The sequence below is a fragment of the Lygodium microphyllum genome, chromosome 10, assembly GCF_053477565.2.
Source record: "Lygodium microphyllum isolate KBCC chromosome 10, Lygodium_microphyllum_v1.1.10, whole genome shotgun sequence".
Taxonomy (NCBI): domain Eukaryota; kingdom Viridiplantae; phylum Streptophyta; class Polypodiopsida; order Schizaeales; family Lygodiaceae; genus Lygodium; species Lygodium microphyllum.
Genome location: NC_141144.1, coordinates 141242431 through 141270421, shown reverse-complemented (window position 1 = coordinate 141270421; position 27991 = coordinate 141242431). Strand labels below are relative to the sequence as shown.

The 27991-nt window shown below is 41.3% G+C and overlaps 1 protein-coding gene across 3 annotated transcripts in view; it reads right to left on the bottom strand.

The window, feature by feature from the left end:
• The window catches only part of LOC148030636 (uncharacterized), a 121395-nt gene extending 94734 nt beyond the window's left edge, over positions 1-26661 (bottom strand). For 2 of the 3 annotated variants that reach the window (XM_087686974.1, XM_087686973.1), the window contains exon 1: positions 26229-26661. In XM_087686974.1, coding sequence (XP_087543100.1) covers positions 26229-26584 — 356 coding nt within the window. In that variant the 5' untranslated portion in view covers positions 26585-26661. Of the gene's footprint in view, positions 1-17410; positions 18409-26228 lie in introns of those variants that run through there. The other variant, XM_087686975.1, reaches the window with a different exon arrangement.
• Positions 26662-27991: the final 1330 nt, after the last annotated feature.

Here is a 27991-nt window from a genome sequence, read left to right as displayed (position 1 = left end):
AGGCTCCTAAAATTTAGGGACCTCCTAAAATTTAGGGATCTCCTAGAATTTAGGGACCCCCCCAATATGGGTATCATATGAAAGTTTTTTCCGTGTACATCGCAAAAATGATATCCGAATCTTCATGTGACTTTCCTATGCAAAGAAATGTGCATTTCAAGCTTTCAGCCCACACATGCACATTATACAAGCATTTCATGATCATGCCATCTTGTTGATTGTAACTGTCTGTTCTAGTGGATCTAGCCCACACTTCAAGGCATCAATCCTTTCTGTGTGCGAGTCTAACCCTGATATGCGTGAGTTCTAGTCACAGGCGCCCAATCGGGTCATATAGGTGGAAGTGTGAACTATCTTTTCTCTAACCCACCGTGTGGGTCCACCATAACCTGTGACCACTCATCAGTGGCTAGCTCCAATGCACTTTTCTTTATATCTAATTAGTGCAAAGGAAATAAATTTAATAAATCATTATATAGACAAATTAATGAAAAAGGATACAAATTCTGTTTCTATAGAGTTGTGACATAATTACTAGAAGTTAATCTAATAATTATTTCGATGCCCAAAAAAATAATCTAACTAGCCAATAATTAAATTGGCTAGGCATCTTTCACTCCGGAGTCTCTCTATGTCATCTTTGACCATTAGATCGGCTTTAGGTACCATTAAACGCCATATCTCTAGTGTCACCACCTGACACTTATGGACAACTGAATGACCTAGGCCAACAATTGATACCAGATGCCACCAAGTATCTATGCAACATAACTTATAGCAACTTTTGCCTTTGACTTTCTGTGATTTTTTCGGGTCCTGGACTCGTAAATTTACTCTAATCCCAGTTGCACCTCACATGTGCAACATTTACTTAATCATGTGATTAAAAATCAATCCACATGTTAAGTGAGGTTTCGAAAATACATATCCTCATGACACATACTCTATCTATGCCAATGGGAGGCAGCTATTGAATGGGCTCAAATCTTCTGCATTTATATGTTTCTCTCGAGCCTAGTAGTGTAGCTAAAGAAGGCCATGTCACTTATCAAGAAAAGCATCCCTCCATACTTACTCTCCTAGATCCCATTGTAGTCTCTATTAAGGCCTTATCTAATACACCTAATATCTCCATCCTGTTAAGAAGACTGCTAGGGTTTGCACTGAGGATACGCAGAGTGTACGACCACGATAGAAACACAAAGGCACAGACACAGACACAGAGGGCAAAACTCAAACCCTAAACGCAAAACTCAAAACTCAAACACAAACAAAAGAAGGGAGAGAGAAAACACAACTCTGAAGTGAATGAATGCTGTAAATGAATATAAGAGTGTACAATGTGCTCAAGTGCAGAGCAATGTCGGAGTGTGACGTCCACCAAAGACGGATCCCAAGTCTGTGATCACCAGTCGGAGTATAGGAGTGCTAAATATTGAATGGCAATAGGCTGGTCACCAAAACATAGCAATCTAGAGACTGGAAACTGGTAAACGCAGTAGTGTACCACTGATCGGGGGCTGAAAACTGTGCACAGTCTGCTGTAAACAACAGGCTGAAACAGTGTCTGAGAGTGTCAGGGCATGCAATGCTAAAAATGTAGGCTGGCTGACCCTGGAGATGATGGACAGCAAGCTGAACATTAGTCTGGGACAATTTGGAGCAGTTGCCAACAGCTGAGAGCTGTCGCCTACAGTAATGGACAGGCTAAAGATGATGTGGCTGCAGTTGATGATGGCTAGACAGCAGATGGAGGCGGGCTACAGGCTGAAAACTGGGCGCTAACAGCAGCAGAGGGTGTGTGGGCTGGTGTAACCTGCAAAACAAGGATGATGAATGAATGGGGGCAATCTGTCTATTTATAGATGTGAAAGGGCGCCCCAAAAATTAGGGTTTCCACTAAACTTTCTCGAACCGCTCCCCGTTTCAGGGTTTCCACTAAACTCTCTTGAACCGCTTCTCATTTTAGGGTTTTACTCTAAAAGAGCATTTTTAGTGTGTTTTGGGACTGTTTAAGAGACTAATCAACAAGTAATGCATATTTTAGCTCAACACATCCATCTATAAGACAAATGGCTAGATCTAGGTCAATGTGCCACGTGCAAGAAATGGTAGGGTTTACAAGGAGAAACACAATGTACGGCAAACATTGAGAGAAAGGAACTCAAAAACACTGAAGAAGAAAAATGAAGAAAGACAAACATTGAATCAATTGAATGAATCATGTCGATACATAGGAGCATAGCTTGAAGATGACTGCACTATCCTGGCTAATTAGACAACAACATCTAGAAGGGATCTACGCTATGAGGGGAACGAAATACAATCCTTCAAATAGGGATATTGATGGAGGAGGAAAGGGCTGCTCTATGGCAAAAGTAAAACACAGTCCTCTACACAATGGAATGTCAAAGTAGATATTAGAAGGTGAAGGATGGCAGTAAAGAAATTGAAGCACAATCCTTAGGAGTTGTCAGAGATGAAGGATATGCTGAAATCTCTTTGAATGATGGATATTGTCAAGGCAACTGCTAGGCAGCTGTTTAGAAGTGAAGAAACACAAAAACACGGGTATCTGATATAGGGTTGATAAAGAGGGTGTAACATGTTATAGATGGTTTGAATATGCTACAAGCACAACCTCTATAAAGAGGTTGATGCCTGGGAATTGTCACCTAGGTATTGTGGTGGCAATAGGATCTAGAAACATACAATAATGATGAAGATGATGTGTTGTACTTGTTCAGGAGGAGTGAAAAGCGATCGAGGTTGGCTAGTTCATCAAGCGTGAGCTCAGCACAGCTTCATTTGAAAGAGGTGTTTAATCTTCCTTTCAAGGCCTACTCCTGTGAAACTTGAGTTGCAACAAGCTCCTTAGCAATTGAAGCAACCTCGGTGAAGATGAGTTCATATTCTTGCCATGAGCATGGTAGAGACCTCACATCGTCTAAGGTGTTTTAATTGTTTTATCAAGGAGACCTAAGTCAAGCCATTCGGTAGTAGCTATGAGCGAATGGAGTAAAGGTATTATCAAACCATTAAATACATGTGGCGATGTCATCGCTAGTATCTACAGTCATGTTGGCAACTAGTTCCAAGAGAGACTCTCTCTCATAAGAAGGTTTGAGAGCAAGAGCGACATTTGGCTTTTTGTGGCTGATTTGATCGAGTGGTGTGAGCGCTTGGCCTTGGCTTGTCGTAGGCATTGAATTGACGGTACTTTTAGGCACAGGTGGGGGTCTCCCATCCACTGAGTGGCTCTGGCCTAGTGAATGAGATTGGCGCACAATGCGGATGGTCTTTGACATTTCCTTGCGAGTAGGGACAATCAATCGATGGGGTTCCAGTAACTCATTGAATTGTGATTCTTTGCAAGTTAGTTGCTGAGGTTTAGAGTTTAAACTCTGTATAGGATGGACTTGGGAACCGTGATTGGGTAAGGGTAGGTCGTGGTAGTTGCTTGCTCAATTGTGGGGGTTTGGTGTCCCAAGATGAAAGCACTCAGATGCTCTGATGCGGGCTTAGACTCATCCAACTCCATGTTTACAAGCTTGCGCATAAGGTGAACTTGATTTACTGGAGTTGAATTTTCATAAGTGTCCATCAACTTTTTCCATATTGCATAAGCTGTATTAAGACACTTAATGTCCATAAGTACATCATCAGATACGGCCATTTTAATGTATGCAATGGTCTTCTTGTTGAGTCTAGCGCAATCTTCATCTGCCATAGCTGCACGCTTGACTTCCAAGAAAGCATCATCACAATCTTTGAGAAACAAAATGCCTTGCATTCTATCCTTCCACAAGTCAAAACCAATGCCATCAAATCTCTTGATTTCAAGAAGGGATTTAGTGTCACTGCTGCTTGAAGCATTTGCAGCCATTTTTCAGCAATATACCCAACAAAAAACTGCAATTTATAACAGCAAACAATGAGCTGAATATTCAGTTAATATCAGCCCAAATTTTCAGGCAATTAGAGCAAGGTTTAATCCAAGTACATGTACAGCAATAGGACTGATGACTTTCAGCAGTATAACTGAAATTTCAGCACATACTCAAAGCATACATCACTGTCACATGACTCCCACTTCAGCAATATCACCAAAAGTACATCTGCAATAATCCCAGATTTGCAAATGATTACTAAGACTGCTGCAAAATGACTGTTCAGCAATACATCAACTCAATGGAAGCTGCCCAACGTATGTACTGCTACTTGTGTTACCAAGTACTTCTGATACACAAGAGAAGCCAAGATTCTCTGCAATTTGCTCTGCAATTTCTTCGATGTTTCGTAAATGGGAATGAATCTCACTGCTTACAGCACGACGATTGCATCAGTAATGTTTCCAATGTACATTTCAGACATCATTTTTGCCAAAATTCTCAAATTTCAACAAAACCCCCAAAATTTTACTGACAAATCTGAACCGATTGCATCATTACTTAAACCCGAGACCATAAAATGGGCAAATTTGGCAACGTTTGCCAAAATTTTGCAAAAGCCCCAAAACTTCTCAGGTCAATTGTGCATCAATGTCAACAAATTTGACTCTGCTAAAGCAAAATTTCATTGATATGAGAAAAGCCCCAAAATTTTGAAACCAATGTGTACAATTTCTGCAATTTTCTGGTCAAATTGTCCTGTTATGTATAACCAGCATCAGATATGGAAAAAACCCCCAAATTTCTAGGCATAAAAATACACTGGTCTAAAGACCATGCTTGCACATGCAAACCAGGGCTTAGAATAAGCCACTTCACTATAAAATTGAAAGATAATCTGCCAGTCGTCGCTTGACACATGACATGGTTGACTGCCCATGTCCCGTCGTGCTTCTGTCAGGTCCGAACTGATCACCTGCTGGTCCCTGTTGTGTCTGATGGTCGTCGCCTAGCACGTCAGGTCCAACTGGTCGCCCGCTGGTCCCCATAGTGTCCACTGGTCACTATTTCTTCAGCTCGACCTATGCGACTTGTGTTGATCACTTCTTTTTCAGCTCTTTACTTCAGCTCGACCTGCCTCACACGAAGAGTGTTGTCCATTGGCTAGATCCTATGTCGCGACCTTTGACATTCTTGGAAAGCGCGAGTGCTGTAACCAAGGGTTCTAATACCAATTTGTCGCGCTAAAGTGCTTGCTAGAATGCAAGCTTGGAATGAGTAGAGATAGAGCAGAGAGCTTAGAGAATCGTGTTAGAGTGTACCAGTGTGTTGCCAGGTACACAAAGAATAAAAATGTATTTATATGTTAGGGTACAAGTAAAGGGTGTGTTCACACCTGTAAGTTTATACACGCAGGAGTTTACACCCGAAGGGGCTTTACACCCTGCACTTCTGTTAAGACTTCATGCATCTCATGTTCGCAAACATAGCATCTTAGCAACCCATCCTAGCCTAAGCAGTACAATTGTCCTGCGATCAACTGATATGGTTGTGCTTTGATCATGAGGCGACGTAGCCTAGTTTTTTCTATCAGTCTATCCGATATTCCTTTTTCTAATACCTAAACAGCATCATCTTCCCAATAAGGAGTGATATCAGCCTTAAAAAGATCTTCATCTTTCGAAATTTCAAACACACGAGTGTCTAGTAGGTCATCCACGATGTCCTCTTCGGCCGGCTTTCCGTTAGGAATATAAGAAAGATGATCAACCACGTAATGTTGTTTTCCCTTTCACACAACCCCACTAAGACATCGAATTCAAGGAGAAGCAATAACTATCTAGCTATGTGACCTCTAGCGCAAGGCTTGTTCACAAGGTACAATAGAGCCTAATGGTCCACAAAGAAAATAAAATGAATCGCTAATAAATAGTGTCAAAACTTTTTCAGAGTAAACACCATAGCTAATCCTTTCCTCTCGGTGGTGGAATAATTCATCTGTATCCATGAGTTGGTGGTTGGCAAAACTCATTGGATAATCCAAATTATGTTCTCCAGGTCGGCACAAAACTGCTCCTACAACGAATTTCGAAGCGTCAATGTGCACGTGGAAGGTTATTCTCCAATCTGGGACTCGTAGGATTAATGTGGTAGGCAAAGCCTTTTTCAATTCTTCGTAAGTACGTTAGCATTCAATCCACTCAAATACAATCAATAGTTTGTAAAGTGGACACGAAATGAGTGCATAGTTCAATATGAACCGTCGATAATATCTTATGTGTCCACAGAAGCATTGAGCTCCCTTGTAGTTTGTCAATGGTAGCACATTGACAATGACTCAGACTTTGGAAAAGTCGGTGGCAATGTCTTTCTTCGAAACCACATACCCTAAGATGCATCCGTATTTTACCCACAATTAGCCCTTTAAGGGATTCAAAGAGAGACCGTACTACCTACAACATTCGAAGACTGCTCGAAGTTTTTCAAGACCTTCAGTTGCTATGGATGCAAAGATCATCTATGAACACTTCCAACCATTTGTGAAGCATGTCTTTGAATATTGTGCTAAGTCTTTGAATATTATGCAATTTAGCCATTGTAAGTAGCAGGGGTATTCATCAATCCAAATGGCATGAATATATACGCAAATATGCCCAATTCAATGGCAAATGTCATTTTATGCCTATCATCCGGATAGACCTACACCAGATTATAGCTCAAGAATGCATCAAAGAAGCTATAAGCTTCCTTTCTTGCGACTCTCTCCAACATTGTAATGTATATGGCAACAGATAGTTCTCTCTCTTTGCTGCTACATTGACTTTCTTGTTCGTTTGACTGGGACTGCATCTGATACCATGGAAATGTTATGAGTGACGATGTTGGGGTCTACTCCCTTGAGCTCCTCAAGTGACCATGCGAATACATCCATGAACTCTTGTAAAAGGGTTATAAAGTTAGTCTCCTTGTCCCTGGTCAGGTTATTGGCAATGAACACTAGTCAGGGTTTTTCACCTTCCTCAACTAAGTCGATTTCTTTGACTTTCGTTGGGCCTTCTATTGGTTTGCTAGCTTGGCCTTGCCGTTTAGCTCCCAACAGCACTACTATTCTATCCTGATTTTTTAATTTGGTAAAACGTTTTGAAAGATCATGCAGTTTCTTTTGTTTCTCGACATCAAAGTTTTTCATGTTCGTTTTCCTTCCTTTTTTTAACCGTTTGCATCGTGGGTGGACCGAAAGATCCCCTTTAGTACGTTAAGTTTTAGGAAGCGACAAGATTTCTGGTTCACTATCAGACCTAACTTTCGACTGAGAGTTAAACTTGTTGCCTTCGTTGGACAAGGGTGTTTCTTTGAGTGGTCGTAGCTCTAAAGCGGTTCCGATTTCCTATAGTGTCACTCAATAGCGTTGGTTGAGCCCTACTCGTTCAAGTCTAGTACTCCTAGATATTCCAACCAAGTACGATCACAATCCATTTTGACTATTCCATTGACAAGCAATACTAGGGGTTCCATGGATACAGAATCGATGATTATCTACTCAATTGTAAGCCCGTCAATGTCATAGTCAATTGTTTCAAGGTCTAGATGTGAGGTTTCATCTCTTGATTCACAATTTGTGTAGGTACTCTCTATACTTTCTACATTAGAGAATTCATCATCAATAGTTGCTTCTTCATCAACGATTTCGTTCTTCTCTAGTAGAGCCTAGTTGTAGAGCAGATTTAGGTCATGTACCTTCTTCCAATTCTATCATCGGGCTTCCAAAAGGTCCTCAAGCGATTTGAGATTTGCACTGGGATTACCTTGCAGTCTTTCCTTGAGGTATTCTAGAAGTCTCATTACTCCAATTTGTTTGCAGGCACATGATAGATCATGCAAGCTCCTAGTTTAGTACTTTTAGACATCAAGCAAATTGGGACTAATGATCCCCTATAAGTTTGGCGGTTCCTTTCTGCTCAACATGTCTGCTTGGAATGATTGTGGCACACTTATAGTCGTATTCATCGTCTGAGAAGGACAAATCAATCGTAGCTAGTATATGCATCTAGTCTCGCTCGTTGTCAAGGCAAGGGATGTACTTTGTGAGAGGTCCATAACTAGGCATAGTCTTCGCATCTGGTGCGCAAATCAGATGTTGGATGCGTATATAGCAAGCGCCAGAAGGTCCCCAAGAACAAATAACTCTACTTAAGCTCAAAAAGCAAGAAAGAAAATTTGCACGACATGAGGCAAAAAGACAAATTTGAAAGGGAAGTGGAATCCAAGAGGAAAAAGCTTGGTGGTGAGAGCTATGGCGGATGGAGAGCAAGAGCCAAGAGAGTGAGAGACTCAAAAGTGGAAACTCCAACAACCACAATGTGTGGCCGGGCCTTCCTTTATTCAAACTGTCACTAAAAGAATAAAGAATAAGTGACTGTGACAGGCGTCCGCCACCTGCAGTATGCAGTAGCGGGTACTATCAGTGTAGTAATACACGGGTGGATAGGCGGAGACACCTTTACCCCCAATAACCTCCCACTTAAAGGCGAATCTGCCCCGATAAGAGCGAAAAAAGAAAGGACAATACAACATGTACATATGTATAACAGGATGAGGAAAAAGACGTCATCTCATCCAATGCCCATCAATCTCCTAAGGAAGACAAAGCGCTCAATAGTGAGGCTCTTCGTGAGCAAGTCTTCACGATTTTGCTCAGTCGGAATCTTGACAAGGTCAGCAAACCTATCCTCAACGACCTCACGAATAAAGTAATACCTCACCTCAATATATTTCGTCTTCGTATGGAAGACTGAACTCTTAGCCAACTGAATGGCACTCAAGAAATCCGAATGCAGTGTAGGCATAGCATCTGTTATACCAAGGTCAGCAATCAAACGGCCTAACTAGATAGCCTCCTTGCAAGCCTCTGTGGCTGCAATATACTCGGCCTCTGTAGTAGAAAGAGTCGTGCACTTCTGCGTCCTGGACATTCAAGAGATAGCCTCTCCAGCATAAGTGAACACATAGCCAGAAGTGAACTTCCTACTATCTGCATGTCCTGCATAATCAAAGTTAGTGTACCCCACGACTCCTATATCCCGACTGCCATAACAAAGACACATATTTATTGTGCTCTTCAGGTACCTCATGATACCCTTCACGGCATCCCAATGTTTTTTGCCAGGTGTAGCCATATAACGTGCCACAATCCCAACTGCAAAAGCAATATCGGACGGGTGGTTATCATAGCATACATAAGATTGCCCACAATGGATGCATAGGGAAACTTGGCCTCTCGGCCTTCTTCTCATTTATCTGCGGACAATTGGCCTGTGAAACCTTCACATGAGAAGGTAATGGATAGTCAATAGGCTTAATATCCTGCATGCGGAAGCGCTCAAGGACTTTATAAATGTACTCTCTCTGTGACAGATAGAGTAGTCCCTGAGATCTATCGCGCGTAATGCACATACCAAGTATATGAGAGGCATGTCCTAAATCTTTCATCTAAAAGCTCTTCTTGAGCTGAGCCTTAAGAGCATCTAGCTCCTCATGAGCTGTCCCTGCTAAAAGCATGTCATCCACATAGAGTACTAAAATCAATAAAGAACCATCACGGGCTTTCTTCGTGTACAAGCACGGATTCATAGCACTGCGGCTGTAGTCCTGTGACTGCATAAATGCATCAAACTTATGGTACCATTCCCTAGATGCCTACTTCAAGCTATATAGACTCTTCTTTAGCTTGCACACTAGGTGTTCCCTGCCAGGGTCTGCAAAGCCCTTAGGCTGCTCCATGTAAATCTAATCATGCAAGTCCCTATGTAGAAAAGCCGTCTTGACATCCATCTGATACAAGTCCAGGTCAAGCTGTGCAACCAAGGCCAAGTGTGATAAGCAAGATATTAAGCGTCAGTTGACCGTCCCTTATACCCCATCCCAGAATGATATGGCTAAACGCATGAATATGACCATTCAGAAAAGGGTCTGTAGTATGCTTAGCCAGGCTGGCTTACCGCAGCACTTTTGGGTTGAGACAGTTACTACTGCAGTGCATCTCATTAACAGGTCGCCTAGCAGTGGCATTGACTTTCAAGTTACAGAGGAGGTATGGGCAGGCAAGCCCCCCCTCTTATGATCATTTGCGTGTCTTTGGATGTGAGACATTTTGCCATGTGTCCAAGGACAAACGTAATAAGCTAGATCCTAAAAGTGTCAAATGCATTTTCATTGGCTATGAAGATGCAGGAGAGATGGGTTACCGTCTATGGGATCCGTAGACGCGGAAAGTGATCCGTAGCCATGATGTCATCTTTCATGAGGACAAAATGCATATGTAGCTTGAGAAAGTGGTTGAGATACGTAGAGTAATCTTTCAAGAGGAGCCACCTGCTCCCCTTCAGCCCGCTCCACGGCCAGCTAGACAGCATGCGACATCACCTGATGCTCATGGCCTAGATGCTAGACATACTGATATTAGACAGGATATTGGTCAGGTAGCAGAGCCTGGGTTGAGGCATTCTACTAGAGATAGATGACTTCCTGACCGTTTTGCGCCCTCTATGGATTATGTACTGGTTACAGATGCAGATAAGCCTCTTATTTATGATGAGCCTATGCGCAGGGGTGATTGTCACTCTTTGGAGAGGGCTATGCAGTTTGAACTTGACTCATTGTATAAGAATCAGACTTGGGATTTGGTTTCCTTGCCTTAGGGTAAGAAGACTTTGCCATGTAAGTGGGTGTACAAGCTGAAAAGTATCCCTAGACATCCTAAGCCGACATACAAGGCTCGATTAGTTGCTAAGGGTTTTAAGCAAGAGCATGGTATTGACTTTAATGAAGTTTTTTCTTCTGTGATAAAGCACGTAATATATACTCACCCCCATTATCTAACCTTAAGCATTTAAGCATTTTCCCAGACTAGTTCTCTGCCAATGCAAGCCAACGCTGAAATGTGTCTAAGACATCGGATTTTCTCTTTATGGGATAAGCCCAAACCTTACGTAAGGGCATGGGCCCACATACATCTGAGTGCACAAGAACCAAGGGCTCACCCATGCGTTTCTTACCAGACTTTTTATGCGTATTTTTAGTTTACATGCTATACAAACAATGATCACAAGAATCAAAATAAGAAGAGTCAAAAGGCGGAAGATACTGCAAAGTACAGAGCATTTTCATTCCTTTAAGAGACGTATGCCCCAAACGAGCATGCCACAGGGATATATGGGAAATAGAACCCACAAACAAAACATGATCCAATATAGCTCCAGATACAAGTAAGGGATAGAGACTGTCAAACTTGGCACCTCTTGCAAGTACAAGCCTGCCACGAGTAATCTTCCATGCAAAGTCTCCAAAAGACACAAAATACCCTGCATCATCAAGCTATCCAGCTGACATAAGGCTGCGAGTCAACGCAGATACATGGCGTACATCATGCAAAACAAAAGAATTGCCAGAAGAAAACTCCAACCTAACATCTCCAATGCCCACAATGTCAAGAGGCATATCATCACCAAGACACACAGAACCAAACATGGTACAATAGGTAGCATTGCGCATACATAGAATGTATCTCAGAAGTCTGTAAGGCATCGCATGAAGAAGCTACAAGTATGTAATCATCATCTGAATCAGTGGTCTGCATGACATTAACCTCTTCTATCTTCACACTGGACTTTGCAGGTACAATACTGCACTCATAAGACTTTTCCTGCACTTTTTCTTTTCCCTTTTCCTTGCGCTTATCATCGCGTATTTTATGGCACTGCAGCCTAATATATCCTGCTTTCCCACAATAATGACAGGTAAGATTAGACTTCCGTCCACGAGACTTACTGCGACCACGTAATTTGGACCTGGACTTCTGAGAGTCCCTACCCTTATGATCATTATCATGCATGCCATGTCTGCCATTTCAGCCCATCAAGCTTATTCGTGCATATAGTAGTACGGAAGACTTCCCATGATTCAGAAAAGGTGCCAAGCAGAAACAACGGGTGCAAGTTGTCTTTGAACTCAATACCCTGTGACAACAAACTCTTCATGATAGCATGAAATTGACTGAAATGAGATGAAAGGAAGATCCCCTCCTTCATACGAAGGTCCATTAATTGCTTCAGCCAATACATCTGTGACACAGGACTCTGCTGCGCATAGAGCTCTTGAATCTTCTCCCATAAATCCCATGCACTCTGATTTTCATCTTCAATAACATTATGATGGACCTCTTCTGAGAGTGAGAAAATAATGATAGACTTGCATAGCTCATCAACTTCCATCCAAACATCATCATCCATATCCTCAAGTTTGACACCCTTGAAACACAAGGGTTTATTCTGCAACTTCTGCACCAAAACCTGCCATATTTGGGACTTCCAATACCCATAGTTGGTACCATCCAACTTGGCAATGTTAAAGAGATCTGTGTCTTTCATATGACCAATCATACTGTCCCAAATCAATGCAAAAAAGCAAAATAGCAGGTTGCTGTAATTAGCAGAAAATGCACTAAAACCACTGCTAAAACTGGCTGAAAGAGTGGATTTTACCAAGAGAAGCACCTATCCACCAAATATGACCAAGATAACATCAAATAGTAAGCATTATCCTCATAGAAGTACTCAAAATCTGCAAATTTCAGCTTGCTGCAATAAATGACAACAATATGTAAAACTGTCCCAAAATGAAGCAATCACTGATACATATGTCACTGCAACTGCCAGGTAGCAAGATACATCCAACAGTGAGTTTCCAGGGGCAAAAAGGTACCAAGAACTGTCAAACCAATCACCTGTCAAGCAAGAGACATCTCATAGGTCTAGAAGTCATGCATGTAATGGGTCTCGTGGTAAGAGAAGAGACCAAGCACAAGCACAACTGATAGAGCAAGAAGCTCAATACATAACCATCCAAGATGCATACAAAACTGACAAACCTGTGACAAAGATAGGTGACTACCCCAATAGACGTATCAAATCAGCCCACTATAGACAAACTACAGACATAAAGCTCTCAAGAGAGCAAATGCATGTAACTGCCCCACAAGCTCAAGCTCATCTCTAAATAAGACTGTATACATCCGAATATACCAAGAGGCTCCCACTAGAAGTGAAGTCAGATGCAAAGAGAGCAAGCAACGCTCTAATACATCAAATGCATAGCATCAGGCATGCCAAATCCCAGTAGGGTACATCCGGACCATAAATCCCAAGCTATCTTAGACCCGTAAAGCATAAGCCTGAAAGCATTCAAAGAGCATGTAACTGACAACCAAATGCAATGCCCAGTAGATCCAAAATGCTCAAATATATCTGAAAATGAAACTCCAAGTAACTGTCAAGCATGGGCAAACCAAGTGGCATTCATATCTGACCAAAGCATAAATGCAAGAGGCCTAAATGTCAAGCAGTGACAATAGGCATAGACCGGTTCAAAGCATGCCAAAACTGAAGCCAAATGCTAGTGAAGGACGACCAAGTCGGAGTCTAATCCAAGCTCAAAAGCATTCCAGAACCAAGAAGAAGCATTTAACAACCTCCAAATACATCGGTATAATCATTCAAACCTCCAGTAAGCACCCCGTATCCATGAACCAATGCATTCACCAAGTAAATGAGCTTCAGCCCACTGTATTACAGCAAGCAATTTACTGTTAAATGAAGCTCAAACGGTGCTCAAATCTGCTCCAAATCAGCCCCAAAGCATAGACATAGCAGCCCATAACATCCGGGCATCAATAGGTATCAAACGGCAATGCCAAGAAGCATCAAACAGTAAATGTCAAGTGCTGCCCTGTTTTGACAGTCCTAGGACTATGTATACAGCAAAGGGCTGAAGGGGGAAGCACTAGAATCGATCACCGAGAGTCAAGCACTAATGCCGGGGAGTCAAGCAATGCTTGGGAAGGTTGCCGAGTGCCGGAAAGCCGAGGAGAAGCAGGAAATGCTAGGATCAGGTCAGCCCAAACCCCTTAAAATGCGCTGAAAATTACGCAGGCTGTTCCTGGGGACTAGGGGATCTTCAACAGGCTTGGGGACACTTGGCAATGTCAAGGGGACTCCAATGCAGCCCAGGAAGAAGCCGATAAGGTCCGGAAGCTCGGGGAGAAGGCGGGAGATCAAAACATACCTGCAAATGAAGGTGCCATGGCTGCCATTGAAGCTCGGGTTGAAGCTCTTCAAATCCGGACTGAAGAGAATGTCGAGCAAGCTCCAATGCCTTTGCTCTGATACCAGTTAAAAGGGAAGTGAAACCCAGGAGGAAAAAGCTTAGCGGTGAGAGCTATGGCAGATAGAGAGCAAAAGCGAAGAGAGTGAGAGACTCAAAAGTGGGAACTCCAACAACCACAATGTGTGGCCGGGCCTTCATTTATTCAAACTGTCACTAAAAGAATAAAGAATAAGTGACTGTGACAGGCGCCCACTACCTGCAGTGTGCAGTGGCGGATACTGTCAGTATAGTAATACACAGGCGGCTAGGCGGAGGCATCTTTAACCCCAACAAAATTGGGTACAATCTCTCCCCATGCCTTGTGTGAGCGCAAGAGGAAAAAGGGAAGTGAAACCCAGGAGGAAAAAGCTTAGTGGTGAGAGCTATGGCAGATAGAGAGCTAGAGCCAAGAGAGTGAGAGACTCAAAAGTGGAAACTCCAACAACCACAATGTGTGGCCGGGCCTTCCTTTATTCAGACTGTCACTAAAAGAATAAAGAATAAGTGACTGTGACGGGCGCCTGCTATCCGCAATGTGCAGTGGCGGGTACTGTCAGTGTAGTAATACACGGGCGGCTAGGCAAAGGCGTCTTTATCTCCAACAAAATTAGGTACAATCTCTCCCCATGCCTTGTGTGAGCACTTTACAAGGCATATGTTTATAAATTTATTTATCTCAAAGCTCAAAAATAACCTAATTTTACAATTAGCATGCTTTAGATTTTGTGTTTGCTTTTGTCCAAATAAAGAATAAAGCGGTTGGGCGGCCCAAAGTCGGCTTGTGCCCAAATACAATGTCCCATAATGAAATATTTAAACCGTGTGCCCATGCGCATACAAAATAATAAATACTTGTCAAGCGCTTTAAGAAATAAGCGCGCCTAAATAAATATTAGCACCACGTCTTTAATGATAAGATGCACTCCCATCAAAAATGATAATTTCTTCTAAGTAATTTAAATATACACTATCACCCAGTGCTTCCCAACGCTACCACCGCTTACTCTACACCTCAACTGAAGCATTTACAATTGTTAGAAAATAATAAGATTAAACCGATAAAAGTGAATACCTAGCAGTCTTCAGCTACAAAATAAATAAATAGGTTAAAACTCTGTCCTAACCTTAATTTAATACGAGCACACTCTAAACTCATAAACATCTATTAATTTAAATATGTATTTTGCGGAATCACCCGCTGTGGAGTCACCCACGTGCACATTAAATTAACATGACGCCCGAAAAGGACAAGCATCCCCGTCAACTTCTCGCACAAGGAATCCACCTTGTGTATGAGCCTTGGCAAATAAATATAGTTTTACGGAATCCACCGTGGAATATACTTCCTGGCATCATACCCTCGGGATGGGATAGCAATTGTCTCCTGGCATCATACCTCCTGGCATCATACCACCGTGGAATATGCCTCCTGGCATCATACCCTCGGGATGGGATAGCAATTGTCCTCAATTGCTATTAGCCCAATGTGGAGCGAGCAGTAAGGGGGGTAAATACTTAGGTCATGGGCATGCATCCATTGGGCCTCTTCAATAAGATGATTTTTAAACTTAACTAAATATCTAGAGTATCGACGGCCAGTTCTAGTGGTCATAAAATCAGTGTCTAGAATAATTTCAGGTTCAAGTATTTCAGTTTCTTCTTCTAACAAAGGAGAGTTTTCATAGACAGGATGAACAGGTAATTGGCCTCTAAAAAGTCGTAACAAACTGATATGAAAAGTATTGTGGATTTTCCAATGTTGGGATAGTTCTAATTTAAATACATTGTCATTGATTTTGTGAATAATCTTGAAGGGTCCATAAAATCTAGGTGCTAACTTAACAACAGGGTGTCTCTCAACACATAATCTTCTCTTTTTAATACGTAGCCAAACTTAAACCATCTGAACTCAAGATCTGCTAGCATAAAAACAGCTCATGTTCCACATCCGCTAGCATCAGTGACTACTAGGAAAAATGGTCTATTAAAGTTAGGTAATTACAAAACAGGGCATATGTTAAAGCATATTTCAATAAATCCAAAAACCTTTGCTGATTATCAGAACAATGATATACAATACCTTTCTTTAATAATTTTACCAAAGGCAATGCAAGCAATGAAAATTTTCTCACAAATTTTCTGTAAAAGCTAACAAGATCTAAGAAAGAACGTAATTCATGCACATTTCTAGGGATCGGCCAATTCAAAATTGCTTCTATCTTTTTAGGATCAACTTGAATACTATCAGAAGAAACAATATGTCCTAAGTATTCAATGTGAGTTTGAAAAATTTCACTCTTTTCAGAGTTAGCATATAATTGATTCTATTTCAATAATTTGAAAACCAAAGATAAATGTTCAAATGCTCGTTCTTATTCTTACTGAAAACCAATATGTCATCAAATAAAACAATTACACAATGCTGATGCTTCAAAAATATGCGATTCATCATACGACTGAATGTGGCTGGTGCATTAGTCAAACCAAAAGGTATAAAAAAAAATTTATAATGACCAAATTGAGTTCTAAATGCAGTTTTGAAAATATCAGGTGTATCCAATCGTACTTAATGATATCCAGATTTGAGATCTATCTTGCTAAATATTGTGGCTCTTTAAAGTTTATCCATGAGGTCGTCTACCCTAGGGATCGAATATCTATTCTTAACAGTGATCTTGTTTAAGGCACGATAATCAATGCACATCCTATAAGTATTATTTTTCTTCTTGACTAACAGGACAAGTGCACCAAAATGAGAACTATTAGGCCTAACGAGTCCTCAGGTTAACAGTTCTTCAACTTGGACTTGGATTTTCTTCTGTTCAATTTGATTGTGTCTATAAGGTGCTTTACATGGTGGTTGAGAACCAAGAATTAAATCTATTTTATGATCTTCAAGACGTATACGTGGTAAACCATATGGCAAATCAACAAAACAATCTTTAAATTGTGAAAGAAATTGTGCGTGCCTAGGATGCATCTGATTTTCCTTAGCTTCAATTTCATTCACCCATACTAAGTATGATTTGCTACCTTTTCTTAATGCACGTTTAGCATGTGTGTGACTAAGTAATAAAAAATTATCAAATGTGTGTATTCCATGTAATGTGATTTGTTTTCCGTTAGAATGAATTTTCATTGAATATATAAAATAATCTATATCGGAATTATATTTATGACGCCAAGGCATTCCTAAAATAATGTCACTAGATTACAAAGACACAACCAAGAAATTTATGCGCTCAACATAATCGTCAATTTTAATTTCTAAATCATGAACTTCTTATGTACTAATGTATCTAGTGCCTAAGAATGTAGCTTTTATGCAATAATGAGTTGGAACAGTACGTAAATTCAATTCTTTGACCAATTTTGCAAAAATAAAATCATGTGTATTCCCATCATTATGCAAAACAATCTTTTCTTTACCATGCACAAGACATTTCATCGTTAATAATGAATGAGGATTTGGCATACCTGGTAAAGTATCTGAAGTAGTACCGATATCGTCATCGTCTTTCATGAAATCCGACATTTTTTCATGGTTTTCATCTTCAATCGATCCCAAGTAGTTGATGTGAACAGTTGGCTTTTTGGATTGACAATTTACCGCTAGGTGTCCAGGTTGGTGACACTTGTAACAGACTATAGGCTTGGCTTTGAAAACATTAACTTGCACTTGTGGATCGCCTCAGATACGTCTTCAAGTATTCGAAGTTGCAATAAGACGTTCCAGAAATGCTCAATGTAGATTGCGAAATAAGCTCACGATCTCTTTGTACAGAAGATCCCACTATTTGATTACTTTTTCATGGAATTGAGGTGGAAAAAAATTCTGCAAAAAATTCTTTTGAAAAGCCTCCCAAGTAGTAGAACAATCAATACTTTTACGGACAACAGTCCACCATAACGATGCTCTGTCCACTAAATGGTTAGTGACACACTTGAGTTATCTTTTTCAGCATACTGTTCTTCATGGAAATAGTCATCAAACTGACTGATAAAAGCGAGAACAGTTTTTCCGTCACGTAGCCCATTCAAAGTACAGAATTTGAAATTTCTTTTACTTATCTTGGCTTCTTTTCTGACAGACTATGCTTCGAGTGTCACATCAATCGTATGTCGTATAACATCTTCAGGTTATGGTCAATCTTGATCGACAATAGATCGTTGAAGAGTAGCCAGTTGAGCTTGCAAAGTTTGACGTGCTCTTCGTTCCTCTTAAAGCTGCATCATAATTAGGTCCAATTTTTGCTCCATTGTTGGTTCCAGTAAATCACTTTCAGCCATAAAATCTTCCATATTTTGATCGGACATCCTACAAAATTTCAAACAACATCACACACTTGAAATCTTGTTAGCGTTTTACTCCATTGTTGGTTCCAGTAAATCACTTTCAACCATAAAATCTACCATATTTTGATCAGACATCCTGCAAAATTTCAAACAACATCACACACTTGAAATCTTGTTAGCGGGATGAGCATAGCTCAAGGTTGGGTTTACAAGGCTTGCTTTTTTTTTTTATAATGGCTTTTTGCGATCTTCCTTCTTTTTACGGGTACGCAATTGATGAATGTCTTCTTTCAAGCGAAAAATAGACTATACATGTCAGTTTGCTTGTTGGAAACTGTCTCTGTCAAAGTGCAAGTACGAACAGGGGCTTTTTGGAGTTGCAAAACCGATTCGGGTTGGTTCACTGTGAATAGAAACTATAGGAAAGATTGAAAATTGGAATTTTAAAGCTTTAATAAACTTAAGATTTAAGCTTTGTATAGAAAAGCTTAATCATGAATTCAATGTGGAGAACGACGGTATGTTCTGACTGAAGTCAACGCCATTTAGTACATACCGACGCTGCTAGTTCTTAAAATTGAAAGCTTGAGCTTTTCTTAAGCTTATTAAGCTCATTAAACTCCAACTAAATAATCTTTTTTCTCTGTTCTCTGTTAACCAAAGAGACTTACAAAGGATCTTCAGAGGTGGTCCTCCGCTTCCTAGGAGAGATCCTTCATGATCTGATAGCACAGGAGGGGGTTCTTCACCGCCAGGAACACACTAGTATTAACGGTTCTTGACTGTAGAGCCCATTCGTTCCAAGAGCTTCGCCTTCTGTCAAGCGCTTCAATAAATAAGCGCGCATAAATAAATATTAGCGCTACATCTTTAATGATAAGACGCGCGCCCATCAAAAATGATAATTTCTTCTTGGTAATTTGAATACACGCTATCGCCCAATGCTTCTCGACGCCACCGCCGCCTGCTCTACACATCAACTGAAGCATTTACAATTGTTAGAAAATAATAAGATTAAACCGACAAAAGTGAATACCTAGCAGTCTTCAACTATAAAATAAATAAATAGGTTGAAAGTCTGTTCTAACCTTAATTTAATACAAGTGCACTTTAAACTCATAAACGTCCATTAATTTAAATATGTATTTTGCGGAATCACCCTCTGTGAAGTCACCTACATTTTAACATGACGCCCGAAAAGGACAAGCGTCCCCGTCAACTTCTCGTACAAAGAATCCACCTTGTATACGAGCCCCGGCAAATAAATGTAGTTTTACGAAATCCATCGCAAAACCTCACAGAATCCACCATGGAATTAAAAAAACTCACGGAATCCACCGTGGAATATGCCTCCTGGCATCAACATCCCCTCTAAGCAATGCAAAGATAGCATCCTAGTCGATAGGTGAAGTCTTCTAGGTGTCCATCTCTATTCTAACAGCTTTTGAGCGATTGCCAGAGAACATCAACCCATTTGCTCTAATCCTTGATCACCCAGGCATTGCACATCCATGGACGTCCCAATAGACATCATAGTCTACCCCTTTCATGACTATAAAGTTCACAAAGAATTGGAACCCTGCAATCTAGCTACCAATCCTTCAACACCCTGAATGGTCTGACTTTTGTTCCATTAGCTAATGTGATATTAAATCGTATCATTTCTACTAATGGGTTACCCCATGTCTACAAGACTACGTGACTTAGAACGCTAATCCATGCCCCTATGTCAACGATCCCCTTTCAGGACTATATGTATTTATGTTGCCTCCCAAAAGGCATTAACTTGTAGTGTCCGCAACATGGAGTTTAGAGTTAGGTTTGATATGTGTGTCTATATCCTAGATTGGTAAGGTGAATGTCTCTGGTGGATTAGGTCCTTCAATCCATCTTTTCAAAGCTTCCCACAATGATGGGCTTTACTTAAGCAACCGCCCTATTGGTAGGGACACTAGGGTTGAGATGAGTGTGGTGAGTAAGTTACTCACTAGTCTTCCCAATTCAAACTCATTAGAGGGTTGCTACCAATGGTCTGTTAGCAGATTAGTCAGTTCATGGTTGAATCTATACATGTGGTACAATAGGCTGGGCACTAGTCTTCCCAATTCAAACTCATTAGAGAGTTGCTACCAATGGTCTCTTTGCAGATTAGTCAGTTAATGGTTGAGTCTGTACATGTGGTACAGCAAGCTGGGCACAAATATATTTTAGGCATTTTATTTGCCAACATTTATTGTGTTTTGGCATTATTTGCAACTAGTCAGCCGACATTTAATGCTGACCGACAAGTCATATTTTTGGCATTTATATTCTCAGGCTCCCTTCTCCACATTCATTCATCACCTGACAGTTCTTGGGGAGAGGGAGTATGTGCCAGTGCCTACATAGCCGGTGACTCACATTGCTTCTGTACTGTCTCATGTCTTGGTATATGGATTCCATTTCCCAAGCATACATCTGAGTTCTCATCTGTATTGTGTTCTTTCTTTCCCTTTCTTTTTTGTCTTGTGTTTCAACAGTTTATTACAGCTTATGTTTACGCTTTCATTGCTGCACCACTTCTGACATGGTATCAGATTTCAGGATTTGTGTTCCTACTGTGTTTTCTTGCTAATTTCAAGACTGTTTTCACCCTTGCTGATCATGCGACTGCTGCTCCAACCAAGCGACCTGTTTTACCTACGTTTTTTGCTGACGTCAGCATCCGTACAGCTTGCGTGTTTGTTTCAGCCTGCATTTTGGTGTCTTTGAATCTCCTCCTGGCTGGGTGTTTGCATTATTAGACCATTTTTGCTGTTTTTGACCGTTTTTTACTAATTTTTTGACTTTTTGCAGCAGCTTTTGTCTTATTTTGGTCAAATTTTGGATTATATCGTATGTAAACTCTTGTTTTTTTTGCAGTTTGTGCTCGTGTTTTGGCTGTGTTCCCTCTCCAAATACCTTATTTTTTGTACTTCTCTTCTCAATCCTCTACAGATGGCTCTTCCATGCACATCCACTGATGATACGCTATATGGAGATTCCCGTGAGGCTTATACAACTTCAGAGAGGGGTTCGACGATAAAGAAGTCGAAGGCCCAATGTTACCATTGTGGCAAGAAAGGTCATTTATGGAAGGACTGCAAAGATTTAGCGGCTTCTAGGAAGAAAAAGGAGCACAAGAAGAAGTAAGATGTGGACTCCTCCAACGAGTCATCATCTGCCTCAGATTTCAACTCAGATCCTCTAGCCAAGGTGAAGTCCAAGGCACAGAAGGGATCCTCTTCTTCGGATCGTGGGAAGGGCTTGGTTGCCCCTTCCTCAGTTGCTTTCTAGTAGTGGTGATGCAGTCATCCCTCACAACTCTCCAATGCCAAAGAGGGAGTGTGAGAGGGTTGTGAGATGGGGCAGCCGTGCCTCATCTATATTTCTATACAGATGCACAAGACCCAAGAGGGATGTCCCTGACGCATCAACCGAAGTCTGGCAGGTTCAAATCCTGGAGCTGGGATTGACATCCAGGTTCATAATGGACTGGTTACGTGATAGAGAGTGGATGGCTTTCGTCCGGAGCTCACATGAGGGGACACTTTGGCGGTCTAGCCAAAGAAGGAGAATTCATGGTCATTTCTGCACTGTGGCATTGATAACAAGATGGTCACATATGCTACATCAGAGGCATTGTTGACAGACATTGAGGCTGCTATGATCTTCTCTATCTTCAAGAGCTGGTATGATCGACATCAACATCAGGTTCTCTCCGGGGCACCTTGGTGGTGGCTTGCGCACCCACTACTTGGGATTCCATGGTTCTACTATGATGGACATTGTTGTATGTACTCTAATGCAACATTATCATTGTATATTGTATTGTATCAGATCACCCATGATCTGAGAGAGGGTGTTAGCAGATTAGTCAGTTCATGGTTGAGTCTATACATGTGGTACAGCAGGCTAGGCACAGATATTTTAGGCATTTTATTTACCAGCATTTATTGTGTTTTGGCATTATTTGCAGCAAGTCGGCCAGTATTTAATGCTAGCCGAGCAGTCGTATTTTTAGCATTTATATTCTCAGGCTCCCTCCTCCGCATTCATTCATCACCTGACAGTTCTTGGGAAGAGGGAGCATGTGCCAGTGCCTCCACAGCTGGTGACTCACATTGCTTTTGTATTGTCTCATGTCTTGGTATATGGATTCCATTTCTCGAGCATACATCTAAGTTCTCATCTGTATTGTGTTATTTCTTTCTCTTTCTCTTTTGTCTTGTGTTTCAGCAATTTATTATACCTTCTGTTTACGCTTCCATTGTTGCACCACTTCTAACATAGTCGTAAGTAAGTTGTCTTATTGTGGCAATCTCACTCTACCCTTGTGATGGCATCGACAATGTCATATAATCCTTTTTGTCCCCATGTATGTAGGAGAATCAGGTAGTCAAGAGTTCATTGATCTCGTCCTTGATGATTGGTTTTGTGTCCTTTAGGTGTGCCTGCACCTCTCTTACCCAGTCCTTAACCTTATCCACAATCTCCATTTGTTTGGGATTAGGATACTCTCCAACTTGTGCACTTCCTTTCTCTCTTGTTTCTGGAGCGGATATTTCGGCTTCTGCATTGGTAACATGCTTCCCTTTGGTGAGTGTGGTGGCACTATCTATCTTATTCATTCACTTTATTATTCATTGTGTTCACTCTCTCTAAGTTACCCTAACCCTTATCCTCACTGTGTTTTGAGTTTATCAGTCTGTGCTTTGTCATACGATTGGTTTCATGCTTTTTGCATTTAGAGCATTTCTTCTCAACATGCAAACTGAAGATATGATGAAAGTATCACATAGTAAAATCATTGAAGAAAGCTAATATAATGCAGCCATGTGTGCCTCCAACATCCATTGAAGGTGCTGGGATTGAAAAAAGGCTAGAAGGTTGGAAGATAGAATGATTGAGTGGATAGTCACCTCATCAACAGATTGTCCTAAAATAGGTGCACATGACTCAGCGATCTAAATTTGTCATGTAAGTGTCCATGGCCAAAAAATGATATGGCAGACCAAAGAATAGTATAATGATCAAATTGTACAAAATGGACCAAAACTGGACAAAATTGCATAGTGGACAGAACACCTAATCTCCCCATTGTCTCAGGGTAGGGCTTCCAAAACAGGAGATGACTATGACCCTGTTTGTACTTGGTTGTTCGATACAATGGTTGGTCTCAATTATCACAATTGTTGTGTGAAAGTGTATCTTGCTTGTAGTTCATGATGAATCATGATTCAGCCATGACGATGGTTAAGCTGTTAGTACCTTTACCATTTGCCGATTGTTAGTGTGGTTTCTTCCAATACCAGTTTCTAGCATAGTGCTAGTTAGTAGTTGCATTTTTCCAGTGCTAGCACAGTTGCCTTCATTAACGACCTGTGTTGCTCACTGCAAGTTTCCTTATCCTTGTGTATCCAGTGCTAGAAGGAAGCATTGCTATTTCTTTCTCCTTTGGAATCAGCTCTTTTGCCTTAATTATCATCAAGTTTGCAGCATTGAATGCTGAGCTTTTTTTCCTTATTTAGTACATGGTCATTCCTTTTGCCATTGTATGGACATTTCATGGGACATTTTACTGGGGCCCACCCTATGTTCTCATGTTCAGACATACATGTTATGCTTATATGTAGGAAGCCCTAGAACCATTGTTCTCTCAGAGCCATGTGTTCCCCTATTGCACCTCTTCCTTTGTACATCTTGTTGATGTGATAAAGCATGGTTGAGCTACTCTCTTGCCACGCCCTATCTGTAAAGTAAGTTTGGACTTTTGCAAGTACCTCTTATAACAAATGGGCACAGTTATGATTGAAAGCTGCAGCTTGTATTCATGGCTTTAAGACACAAAGTGAAATAGCACCAAAACTCAATGCTCCATTCCTTTTCAGCCATTGTAGATCCACAAAAGGGAGAAAGAGCGTGCACATAATAGCAGATTTTGGCGGGCAGAATTTCTTTCTTTTGGAGAATGTTGCAGGGAGTGTTCTTTATCAATTTCCATGAGCTTAAAAAAGATGGGATGAGGTTCTGGAAGCTTCTATCACATCTTGTTGCTTTTGAGTTTAAGTTGTGATGACCACATATTATTACCAACCCACAAAAGGAGAAAGGATGTGCATGGAATAGGAGATTTTGGCAGGCATACTCATCCTTTGCTAGTGGGGCCGCAGCTATGTCCCTGCTTGTTCTAGTGTAATTCTGCTGATTATAATCTGTTTGAAAAACTGATAGCTTGCATTTTAACACCCCTATGAAGAGATAGTAGGGTTTGCAGTGGAGACAACAAAGTGACCAAAAACACTAACAATGAATGAGCTCAATAAGGGAGAAATAACAAATGAATGAAACAATGATACAATGAGCCTCAGGCCTCAGTGTCTCTAAGATGGCACACTGGGGCTGGGGTGAGCCGAGCCTGGAGTTCATAGATTGGCTTGAGATAATTGCATTGTCCTAGCTAAATAAGGGAATAGCATCTGTAGAAGGAATGTGCACTGTGGGGGGAGAGAGATGCAGTACTCTTGGTAAGGGGATATCAATGACACCAGATGAAGGTGGACAGCAGTGAAGGGAGAAAAATGTAGACCTCCATAGCTGTTGGCAATGATGAAGATGACTCCAAGGGCAATAGATCAAAAATGCAGATGTGCAGCACCTCTGAATAAGCTCTGAAGCAACCTCGATGATGGGCAGCAGGCAGCAGGGTGGATAGGAACAAAAATGCAGATACCAGATGGTCTTGGAGACCTCCTGGAGCATGGACGAATACAGGAATATGTGGGCAATAGGCTGCAGAGTGCACAATGCACATCATCTGTAAATGCAAATGCAACAATTTGGTGAAGTGGAAAAACTGCTGAATCTAAGGGCATAAGGGCTCCAATAACTGGGTAACAACTTGTAGGTGACCAGATAATCCAAAACACAACAGAAGAAAGGTTGGTACAACAAAGCTGACAGAGGGACCTCCTCCTGACAAGGTGGCAGCAATTGATCTCCCCACTCCGAACAAAGGGGATAGATCCAAGGAAGAAGGGGAGAGCACTGGGTGGAGGAGGAGAGTTGAGAGAATCATTAGTGAGAATGAGAAGTAGAAGGTGGGATGCCCACAACATGCCTTTTCTAAGGGACTTTTGGGCATTTGTTCCCTAGTGCACAAATAAAGCCTTTTTTGTGTGTGAGAGATACAACACAGCAGCAAGTAGACAACTGTTGAACACTGAAAGAGATGAACAAGAAAGCAAGAACACAAGAACTCAATGAAAGATGAAACGGGCCATGGAATCCATATGCCAAAGCATGAGAAGGGCGCATAAATCACAACATATATAAACTTTAAAGACCAAATATGGGTTTCTTGAGCTGCGTAACACATCAAAGAGATGCTAAATGATGTAGAAAGCATGTATCATAAAGTATATCAAGAAAATGACTGATTTCTTGAGCTTTGAAATGTGTCACGAAATGTATGAAGAAAATTACTGGTTTCCTGCAACACATCCAAAAAGATGCTAAGCCATGTAGAAAGCATATACCGCCAAATGCGCTTGGAGAATTACAGCCTACAGGCTTCTTAAGCTTTGCAACCCATCCATAGTCATGTACAAAGCATATATCATAACCTATACAGAGAATTATATGTTTCTTGAGCTTGGAGCACAGACGCTAAGCCAAGCAGAAAGAAGGAATCACAAATGCATGAAAAAGCTACAGCTTTCTTGAGTTTTGTAACAGATTTTGAGAAAGCATGTATCAAAAAATGTATGAAGAAACCAATGTAGGTTCTTGAAATTTTGCAAGCATGCTCAAAAAGAAGCTTACGATGCAAGGCTTTCAAGCACTGCTTGTTGCTGGATAGGGTTGTCTTCGTCTTGATTGCTGTGGTGGCCACCATCAAAAGACGGGGACGCGCCCTCTGATCTTCTACAGCGTCCTCCTCCTCCTCCTCCTCCTCGTGTTGCTTGCTGCGCTTGATTTCTGTGCTGAGTCTCATCGTCGCATGCGTTCCTACTGGACAAGCCTGCATCTTCCTGATCAATTAGTTGATGATGGTGGGGATGAAGCTGATGATTGCTCCTGCCGGCGTTAGACTGGAGGGGCTGTGCAGTGGGCGGGTAGGCGTAATGCGGGTGATGAACGGGCCTTCTGCTTTTGTTCGATCGATAGGGGAATTCCATCGTTACAGGCAAGGTGGTAGCGCGCAAAGGCGGTAGATCAAAACAAGGATTATAATTCCATGCTGTGAAAACCAAGAACTGAATAGTCATAATCCTTACATTACACCAAGATAACTCAAAACTTTTTTTTTTTAATGCACTTTTTCCATTCCGATAAGCAAAGAAATATTTACATCACCCTTTTGGGCATTTAAGGCCTTTGGCCATTGACTCACATACAGAATCAAGGCATTGAGCCTAGCTTTTTGCCAAAAAGTTTGAAAATCCAGTGCTCTGATTCTACAGTTCTAAGTATTATAACCAGTTCAACGTGAAGGGACTCAGACCAATTGGCTGGGTTGGTAACTTGGGCACTTTTAAAAAGTATATTATTTCTTCTACTCCAGATATGCTTCATGACTATTGTTGAAATAAGCAGTATCAATCTCCACGTAGCTTCATCCAAGTTAGCCTTGTCGCCAAAGAAAATCGTGGCAAAGCCAAACTTGGCTTTAAGGTTTGCACCCTTTAGCCACTTCCTCACTCTGTGCAAAAGGGGTTTGATTACCGGGCAATCCCATAGTAAGTGTTTTTCATCCTCTTCATGACTCTTGCACAGCGGGCAAAGTGGAGAGATGGGGATCTTTCTAGCTAGTCTTGCCCTTAAGGGAAGCTTTTTGATAAGGAGTCTCCATCTGAAGCAATTGAGCCTATGTATTGGTGTGTTCTTCCACACTCGCTTAGTCCATCATTGCCAAGTGGCAAGAGTGGCCAAAGGGCTGCATTTCTTCCATTTATCCTTCAATGTGAGAGGGAGGGCTAAAGTCCTTCAAAGACTTGCATTTGATAAGTTGTTTGCCCGCTTGGCTAGTTAGTGCAAGAAGGGGCAGTGAGTTCCTCGACACCGATGAAGTGGGCCAATCATTTCTGAGCTGCACAAGAACACTCTGTAACTAGAGCGACTCCCTGGTTGTCATGCCAAAGCTAGTTCTGACTGGGTCAAAAGGAGACCAATCATTACAGGTGGGATCCCAAAGATGTGACCAGAATCTTAAGCCTTTAGTAGCTAATGCTTTTGCAAGAGATCTATTGCAAAGTATAGGTGAGCCTGGAAGATCAAATGGAAAGGGATTAAGCCAAATTGACGAGGATAGGGTTGCGTCACCCTGCCTACTAAAATTAGGAGATCGATCAAATTGTGAGATGACAACTTGCCAGCTTCTTACTAAAATTTGGGTTGTTGCTCATTGCGGGATGTGAATCATTTTCTGGTAATTACAGACCACGTCAGTCCAGACTGCCCCAGTCCATGCTCGTTCAGCTTCCTTGGAGGCCGTGATCCATGTCTTCAATACTACTGACCATGGCTAGTTGTCATTCAGCCTTGTGAGTACTATGAATGCTAGTCAATTGGCCTTGTCTGCTAGG